Raw genomic sequence first — 12,461 nt, forward strand, 5'->3', positions numbered from 1 at the left:
ACACACACTTCTGAAGAACACGCAACACACACTTCTGAAGAACACGCAACACACACTTCTGAAGAACACGCAACACACAATTCTGAAGAACACGCAACACACACTTCTGAAGAACACGCAACACACTTCTGAAGAACACGCAACACACACTTCTGAAGAACACACACACTTCTGAAGAACACGCAACACACACTTCTGAAGAACACGCAACACACTTCTGAAGAACACGCAACACACTTCTGAAGAACACGCAACACACACTTCTGAAGAACACGCAACACACACTTCTGATGAACACGCAACACACACTTCTGAAGAACACGCAACACACACTTCTGATGAACACGCAACACACACTTCTGAAGAACACGCAACACACTTCTGAAGAACACGCAACACACACTTCTGAAGAACACGCAACACACACTTCTGAAGAACACGCAACACACTTCTGAAGAACACGCAACACACACTTCTGAAGAACACGCAACACACACTTCTGAAGAACACGCAACACACACTTCTGAAGAACACGCAACACACACTTCTGAAGAACACGCAACACACACTTCTGAAGAACACGCAACACACACTTCTGAAGAACACGCAACACACACTTCTGAAGAACACGCAACACACAATTCTGAAGAACACGCAACACACACTTCTGAAGAACACGCAACACACTTCTGAAGAACACGCAACACACACTTCTGAAGAACACACACACTTCTGAAGAACACGCAACACACACTTCTGAAGAACACGCAACACACACTTCTGAAGAACACGCAACACACTTCTGAAGAACACGCAACACACACTTCTGAAGAACACGCAACACACACTTCTGATGAACACGCAACACACACTTCTGAAGAACACGCAACACACACTTCTGATGAACACGCAACACACACTTCTGAAGAACACGCAACACACTTCTGAAGAACACGCAACACACACTTCTGAAGAACACGCAACACACACTTCTGAAGAACACACACACTTCTGAAGAACACGCAACACACACTTCTGAAGAACACGCAACACACACTTCTGAAGAACACGCAACACACACTTCTGAAGAACACGCAACACACACTTCTGAAGAACACGCAACACACACTTCTGAAGAACACGCAACACACTTCTGAAGAACACGCAACACACACTTCTGAAGAACACGCAACACACACTTCTGAGGAACACGCAACACACTTCTGAAGAACACGCAACACACACTTCTGAAGAACACGCAACACACACTTCTGAAGAACACGCAACACACTTCTGAAGAACACGCAACACACAATTCTGAAGAACACGCAACACACACTTCTGAAGAACACACTTCTGAAGAACACGCCACACACTTCTGAAGAACACGCAACACACTTCTGAAGAACACGCAACACACTTCTGAAGAACACGCAACACACACTTCTGAAGAACACGCAACACACTTCTGAAGAACACGCAACACACACTTCTGAAGAACACGCAACACACTTCTGAAGAACACGCAACACACACTTCTGATGAACACGCAACACACACTTCTGAAGAACACGCAACACACACTTCTGAAGAACACGCAACACACACTTCTGAAGAACACGCAACACACACTTCTGAAGAACACGCAACACACACTTCTGAAGAACACGCAACACACACTTCTGAAGAACACGCAACACACACTTCTGAAGAACACGCAACACACACTTCTGAAGAACACGCAACACACACTTCTGAAGAACACGCAACACACACTTCTGAAGAACACGCAACACACACTTCTGAAGAACACGCAACACACAATTCTGAAGAACACGCAACACACACTTCTGAAGAACACGCAACACACTTCTGAAGAACACGCAACACACACTTCTGAAGAACACACACACTTCTGAAGAACACGCAACACACACTTCTGAAGAACACGCAACACACACTTCTGAAGAACACGCAACACACTTCTGAAGAACACGCAACACACACTTCTGAAGAACACGCAACACACACTTCTGATGAACACGCAACACACACTTCTGAAGAACACGCAACACACACTTCTGATGAACACGCAACACACACTTCTGAAGAACACGCAACACACTTCTGAAGAACACGCAACACACACTTCTGAAGAACACGCAACACACACTTCTGAAGAACACACACACTTCTGAAGAACACGCAACACACACTTCTGAAGAACACGCAACACACACTTCTGAAGAACACGCAACACACACTTCTGAAGAACACGCAACACACACTTCTGAAGAACACGCAACACACTTCTGAAGAACACGCAACACACACTTCTGAAGAACACGCAACACACACTTCTGAGGAACACGCAACACACTTCTGAAGAACACGCAACACACACTTCTGAAGAACACGCAACACACACTTCTGAAGAACACGCAACACACTTCTGAAGAACATGCAACACACAATTCTGAAGAACACGCAACACACACTTCTGAAGAACACACTTCTGAAGAACACGCCACACACTTCTGAAGAACACGCAACACACTTCTGAAGAACACGCAACACACTTCTGAAGAACACGCAACACACACTTCTGAAGAACACGCAACACACACTTCTGAAGAACACGCAACACACTTCTGAAGAACACGCAACACACACTTCTGAAGAACACGCAACACACTTCTGAAGAACACGCAACACACACTTCTGATGAACACGCAACACACACTTCTGAAGAACACGCAACACACACTTCTGAAGAACACGCAACACACACTTCTGAAGAACACGCAACACACACTTCTGAAGAACACGCAACACACACTTCTGAAGAACACGCAACACACACTTCTGAAGAACACGCAACACACTTCATTGAAATGAAGCTCATATTTGAACACTTGTTGCATTGGCAACTGAATTAAATGTTTAAGTTGAAGTACTAAAATTACTAAAACAAACAAATTAAAGCTAAATATAAAATATAAATATAATATAGTAAAATAAAAATGTAATATAACAATTCTAAATATATTTGTATAATATAATACTTGTAATGAGTGATAATATTTGTACTAAAAATGACAAAAGTTACTTTACAAAATGTATAAAACTTATCAAAACTACTGAAAATGTAACAAGGTAAATATAAAAAGGTAATTCAAAATATTAATAAATACTAAGACAGTATATAAATAATACTAAAATAACACTAATTTGGATCTTATGCAATAATAAGTTGAAGTTGAAGTACTAAAATTACTAAAACAAACAAACAAAAACTAAATATAAAATATAAATATAATATAAACAAACTAATATAATATTACAAAATTGCTAAAACTTACTAAAATTACTGAAAATATAACAATAAAAGGTCATTCAAAATATTAATAAATACTGTGACTGTATAAATAATAGTTAAATAACACTGACTTGGATCTTATGAATAATGTTGAAGTACTAAAAATAAATGACAATAAAAACTAAAATAAAAATTAAAGCTGAATATACATATAAAAAACCCTAAAACATAAATCACACATTTACTGAAACTCACTAGCAGAATTATTTAATCTTAAACTAAAATTTGAAATATGAAAAAATACCAATAAAAATTCTTTCAAAAACATTAATAAATACTATAAAAAATACAGAAACAACACGGGTGGATCGCATCTGCTGAGGTCTGTATATATAGAGGCATTGGCAAGTTGTAAAGGATCATGGGAAAAACTAAACCTGCTTTTGCATCATAACATAGAGAAGACACTCGAGATGTAGAACATGATCAGTGTGTGTGTGTGTGTGTGTGTGTGTGTGTGTGTGTGTGTGTGTTCACCTTCTGACGGCCTCGACCTGATCAGGTGTGTATGGTTTACTGGAGTCGGCAGGTGCAGCGCCGTTACTGGTGACCCCTGACCTCCGCTGACGGGCTCCTGCGCCGCCGCTCTGAGGATCCAGAGACTCCAGCAGCTCTGCAGAACAACACACACACACACACACACACACACACACACACACACACACACAAACTCGTAAGTACAACACACACTCGTCAGATCAACACACACTCATCAGATCAACACACACTCATCAGATCAACACACCAACACACACTCGTCAGATCAACACACACTCATCAGATCAACACACACTCATCAGATCAACACACACCAACACACACTCGTCAGATCAACACACACTCATCAGATCAACACACACACACACACACACACACACTCGTAAGTACAACACACACTCGTCAGATCAACACACACTCATCAGATCAACACACACTCATCAGATCAACATACACTCATCAGATCCACACACACTCATCAGATCCACACACACTCATCAGATCAACACACACCAACACACACTCATCAGATCAACACACACCAACACACACTCGTCAGATCAACACACACCAACACACACTCATCAGATCAACACACACCAACACACACTCGTCAGATCAACACACACCAACACACACTCGTCAGATCAACACACACCAACACACACTCGTCAGATCAACACACACCAACACACACTCGTCAGATCAACACACACCAACACACACTCATCAGATCAACACACACTCATCAGATCAACATACACTCATCAGATCCACACACACTCATCAGATCAACACACACCAACACACACTCATCAGATCAACACACACCAACACACACTCGTCAGATCAACACACACCAACACACACTCATCAGATCAACACACACCAACACACACTCGTCAGATCAACACACACCAACACACACTCGTCAGATCAACACACACCAACACACACTCGTCAGATCAACACACACCAACACACACTCGTCAGATCAACACACCAACACACACTCGTCAGATCAACACACACCAACACACACTCAACAGATCAACACACACCAACACACACTCATCAGATCAACACACACCAACACACACTCGTCAGATCAACACACACCAACACACACTCGTCAGATCAACACACACCAACACACACTCGTCAGATCAACACACACCAACACACACTCATCAGATCAACACACACCAACACACACTCGTCAGATCAACACACACCAACACACACTCGTCAGATCAACACACACCAACACACACTCGTCAGATCAACACACACCAACACACACTCATCAGATCAACACACACCAACACACACTCGTCAGATCAACACACACCAACACACACTCGTCAGATCAACACACACCAACACACACTCGTCAGATCAACACACACCAACACACACTCGTCAGATCAACACACCAACACACACTCGTCAGATCAACACACACCAACACACACTCGTCAGATCAACACACACCAACACACACTCGTCAGATCAACACACACCAACACACACTCATCAGATCAACACACACCAACACACACTCATCAGATCAACACACACCAACACACACTCGTCAGATCAACACACACCAACACACACTCGTCAGATCAACACACACCAACACACACTCGTCAGATCAACACACCAACACACACTCATCAGATCAACACACACCAACACACACTCGTCAGATCAACACACACCAACACACACTCTTCAGATCAACACACACCAACACACACTCGTCAGATCAACACACACCAACACACACTCGTCAGATCAACACACACCAACACACACTCGTCAGATCAACACACACCAACACACACTCGTCAGATCAACACACACCAACACACACTCGTCAGATCAACACACACCAACACACACTCATCAGATCAACACACACCAACACACACTCATCAGATCAACACACACCAACACACACTCGTCAGATCAACACACACCAACACACACTCGTCAGATCAACACACACCAACACACACTCGTCAGATCAACACACCAACACACACTCGTCAGATCAACACACACCAACACACACTCATCAGATCAACACACACCAACACACACTCATCAGATCAACACACACCAACACACACTCATCAGATCAACACACACCAACACACACTCGTCAGATCAACACACACCAACACACACTCGTCAGATCAACACACACCAACACACACTCGTCAGATCCACACACACTCATCAGATCCACACACACTCATCAGATCAACACACACCAACACACACTCGTCAGATCAACACACACTCATCAGATCCACACACACTCATCAGATCAACACACACCAACACACACTCATCAGATCAACACACACCAACACACTCAGATCAACACACACCAACACACACTCGTCAGATCAACACACACCAACACACACTCATCAGATCAACACACACCAACACACACTCATCAGATCAACACACACCAACACACACTCATCAGATCAACACACACCAACACACACTCGTCAGATCAACACACACCAACACACACTCATCAGATCAACACACACCAACACACACTCGTCAGATCAACACACACCAACACACACTCGTCAGATCAACACACACTCATCAGATCCACACACACTCATCAGATCAACACACACTCATCAGATCAACACACACCAACACACACTCGTCAGATCAACACACACTCATCAGATCAACACACCAACACACACTCATCAGATCAACACACACCAACACACACTCGTCAGATCAACACACACTCATCAGATCAACACACCAACACACACTCATCAGATCAACACACCAACACACACTCGTCAGATCAACACACACCAACACACACTCGTCAGATCAACACACACCAACACACACTCGTCAGATCCACACACACTCATCAGATCAACACACCAACACACACTCATCAGATCAACACACACCAACACACACTCGTCAGATCAACACACACCAACACACACTCGTCAGATCAACACACACTCATCAGATCAACACACACTCATCAGATCCACACACACTCATCAGATCAACACACACCAACACACACTCGTCAGATCAACACACACTCGTCAGATCAACACACACACCAACACACACTCATCAGATCAACACACACTCGTCAGATCAACACACACTCATCAGATCCACACACACTAATCAGATCAACACACACTCATCAGATCAACACACCAACACACACTCGTCAGATCAACACACACTCGTCAGATCCACACACACTCGTCAGATCAACACACACCAACACACACTCTTCAGATCCACACACACTAATCAGATCAACACACACTAATCAGATCAACACACCAACACACACTCGTCAGATCCACACACACTCATCAGATCCACACACACTCGTCAGATCCACACACACTCGTCAGATCCACACACACTCGTCAGATCAACACACACTCGTCAGATCCACACACACTCGTCAGATCCACACACACTCATCAGATCAACACACACCAACACACACTCTTCAGATCCACACACACTAATCAGATCAACACACACTCATCAGATCAACACACCAACACACACTCGTCAGATCCACACACACTCGTCAGATCCACACACACTCAGATCCACACACACTCATCAGATCCACACACACTAATCAGATCAACACACACCAACACACACTCGTCAGATCAACACACACCAACACACACTCGTCAGATCAACACACACTCATCAGATCAACACACACTCATCAGATCAACACACACCAACACACACTCGTCAGATCAACACACACTCATCAGATCAACACACCAACACACACTCATCAGATCAACACACACCAACACACACTCGTCAGATCAACACACACTCATCAGATCAACACACCAACACACACTCGTCAGATCAACACACACCAACACACACTCGTCAGATCAACACACACCAACACACACTCGTCAGATCCACACACACTCATCAGATCAACACACCAACACACACTCATCAGATCAACACACACCAACACACACTCGTCAGATCAACACACACCAACACACACTCGTCAGATCAACACACACTCATCAGATCAACACACACTCATCAGATCAACACACACACTCATCAGATCAACACACCAACACACACTCATCAGATCAACACACACCAACACACACTCGTCAGATCAACACACACCAACACACACTCGTCAGATCAACACACACTCATCAGATCAACACACACTCATCAGATCAACACACACACTCATCAGATCCACACACACTCATCAGATCAACACACACCAACACACACTCGTCAGATCAACACACACTCGTCAGATCAACACACACTCGTCAGATCAACACACACTCGTCAGATCCACACACACTCGTCAGATCAACACACACCAACACACACTCTTCAGATCCACACACACTAATCAGATCAACACACACTAATCAGATCAACACACCAACACACACTCGTCAGATCCACACACACTCGTCAGATCCACACACACTCGTCAGATCCACACACACTCGTCAGATCCACACACACTCGTCAGATCCACACACACTCGTCAGATCAACACACACTCGTCAGATCCACACACACTCGTCAGATCCACACACACTCATCAGATCAACACACACCAACACACACTCTTAAGATCCACACACACTAATCAGATCAACACACACTCATCAGATCAACACACCAACACACACTCGTCAGATCCACACACACTCGTCAGATCCACACACACTCGTCAGATCCACACACACTCGTCAGATCCACACACACTCGTCAGATCCACACACACTCATCAGATCCACACACACTCATCAGATCAACACACCAACACACACTCGTCAGATCCACACACACTCATCAGATCAACACACACCAACACACACTCTTCAGATCCACACACACTAATCAGATCAACACACCAACACACACTCGTCAGATCCACACACACTCATCAGATCAACACACACCAACACACACTCTTCAGATCCACACACACTAATCAGATCAACACACACTCATCAGATCAACACACCAACACACACTCATCAGATCCACACACACTCATCAGATCAACACACACCAACACACACTCGTCAGATCCACACACACTCGTCAGATCAACACACCAACACACACTCGTCAGATCCACACACACTCGTCAGATCCACACACACTCGTCAGATCCACACACACTCGTCAGATCCACACACACTCGTCAGATCCACACACACACACACACTCGTCAGATCCACACACACTCATCAGATCCACACACACTAATCAGATCAACACACACTCATCAGATCAACACACCAACACACACTCGTCAGATCAACACACACTCGTCAGATCCACACACACTCGTCAGATCCACACACACTCGTCAGATCCACACACACTCGTCAGATCCACACACACTCGTCAGATCCACACACACTCATCAGATCCACACACACTCGTCAGATCCACACACACTCGTCAGATCCACACACACTCGTCAGATCCACACACACTCGTCAGATCCACACACACACACACACTCGTCAGATCCACACACACTCATCAGATCCACACACACTAATCAGATCAACACACACTCATCAGATCAACACACCAACACACACTCGTCAGATCAACACACACTCATCAGATCAACACACACTCGTCAGATCCACACACTCGTCAGATCCACACACACTCGTCAGATCCACACACACTCGTCAGATCCACACGCACTCATCAGATCAACACACCAACACACACTCGTCAGATCAACACACACTCATCAGATCAACACACACTCGTCAGATCCACACACACTCGTCAGATCCACACACACTCGTCAGATCAACACACACTCGTCAGATCCACACACACACACACACTCGTCAGATCAACACACACTCATCAGATCAACACACACTCATCAGATCCACACACACTCGTCAGATCCACACACACTCGCCAGATCCACACACACTCGTCAGATCCACACACACACACACACTCGTCAGATCCACACACACTCATCAGATCCACACACACCAACACACACTCGTCAGATCAACACACCAACACACACTCATCAGATCAACACACACTCGTCAGATCAACACACACCAACACACACTCGTCAGATCAACACACACCAACACACACTCGTCAGATCAACACACCAACACACACTCGTCAGATCAACACACACCAACACACACTCGTCAGATCAACACACACCAACACACACTCGTCAGATCAACACACACCAACACACACTCGTCAGATCAACACACACCAACACACACTCGTCAGATCAGCACACACCAACACACACTCGTCAGATCAACACACACCAACACACACTCGTCAGATCAACACACACCAACACACACTCGTCAGATCAACACACACCAACACACACTCGTCAGATCAACACACCAACACACACTCGTCAGATCAACACACACCAACACACACTCGTCAGATCAACACACACCAACACACACTCGTCAGATCAACACACCAACACACACTCGTCAGATCAACACACACCAACACACACTCGTCAGATCAACACACACCAACACACACTCGTCAGATCAACACACCAACACACACTCATCAGATCAACACACACCAACACACACTCGTCAGATCAACACACACCAACACACACTCGTCAGATCAACACACACTCATCAGATCCACACGCACTCATCAGATCAACACACCAACACACACTCGTCAGATCAACACACCAACACACACTCATCAGATCAACACACCAACACACACTCGTCAGATCAACACACCAACACACACTCATCAGATCAACACACACCAACACACACTCGTCAGATCAACACACACCAACACACACTCGTCAGATCCACACACACTCATCAGATCCACACGCACTCATCAGATCAACACACCAACACACACTCGTCAGATCAACACACACTCATCAGATCAACACACACTCATCAGATCCACACACACTCATCAGATCAACACACACCAACACACACTCGTCAGATCAACACACACCAACACACACTCGTCAGATCAACACACACCAACACACACTCGTCAGATCAACACACACTCATCAGATCAACACACACCAACACACACTCGTCAGATCAACACACACCAACACACACTCATCAGATCAACACACACCAACACACACTCATCAGATCAACACACACTCGTCAGATCAACACACACCAACACACACTCATCAGATCAACACACACCAACACACACTCGTCAGATCAACACACACCAACACACACTCGTCAGATCAACACACACCAACACACACTCGTCAGATCAACTCACACCAACACACACTCGTCAGATCAACACACACTCATCAGATCAACACACACCAACACACACTCATCAGATCAACACACACCAACACACACTCGTCAGATCAACACACACTCATCAGATCAACACACCAACACACACTCGTCAGATCAACACACCAACACACACTCGTCAGATCAACACACACCAACACACACTCATCAGATCAACACACACCAACACACACTCGTCAGATCCACACACACTCATCAGATCAACACACACTCATCAGATCAACACACACACTCATCAGATCAACACACCAACACACACTCATCAGATCAACACACACCAACACACACTCGTCAGATCAACACACACCAACACACACTCGTCAGATCAACACACACTCATCAGATCAACACACACTCATCAGATCAACACACACACTCATCAGATCCACACACACTCATCAGATCAACACACACCAACACACACTCGTCAGATCAACACACACTCGTCAGATCAACACACACTCGTCAGATCCACACACACTCGTCAGATCAACACACACCAACACACACTCTTCAGATCCACACACACTAATCAGATCAACACACACTAATCAGATCAACACACCAACACACACTCGTCAGATCCACACACACTCGTCAGATCCACACACACTCGTCAGATCCACACACACTCGTCAGATCCACACACACTCGTCAGATCCACACACACTCGTCAGATCCACACACACTCGTCAGATCAACACACACTCGTCAGATCCACACACACTCGTCAGATCCACACACACTCATCAGATCAACACACACCAACACACACTCTTAAGATCCACACACACTAATCAGATCAACACACACTCATCAGATCAACACACCAACACACACTCGTCAGATCCACACACACTCGTCAGATCCACACACACTCGTCAGATCCACACACACTCGTCAGATCCACACACACTCATCAGATCAACACACCAACACACACTCGTCAGATCCACACACACTCATCAGATCAACACACACCAACACACACTCGTCAGATCCACACACACTCATCAGATCAACACACACCAACACACACTCTTCAGATCCACACACACTAATCAGATCAACACACCAACACACACTCATCAGATCCACACACACTCATCAGATCAACACACACCAACACA

General features: G+C 45.1%; 1 protein-coding gene across 1 annotated transcript in view; it reads right to left on the reverse strand.

Moving 5' to 3' along the window:
- The window catches only part of dnajb12b (DnaJ heat shock protein family (Hsp40) member B12b), a 34,290-nt gene that overhangs the window by 15,420 nt on the left and 6,409 nt on the right, over nucleotides 1–12,461 (reverse strand). The window contains 1 exon segment of the mRNA XM_082152497.1: nucleotides 3,857–3,992. Within this exon segment, the coding sequence (XP_082008623.1) occupies nucleotides 3,857–3,992 (136 nt within the window).

Source organism: Leuciscus leuciscus (genome assembly GCF_965113295.1).
Source record: "Leuciscus leuciscus genome assembly, chromosome: 21".
Lineage (NCBI taxonomy): Eukaryota > Metazoa > Chordata > Actinopteri > Cypriniformes > Leuciscidae > Leuciscus > Leuciscus leuciscus.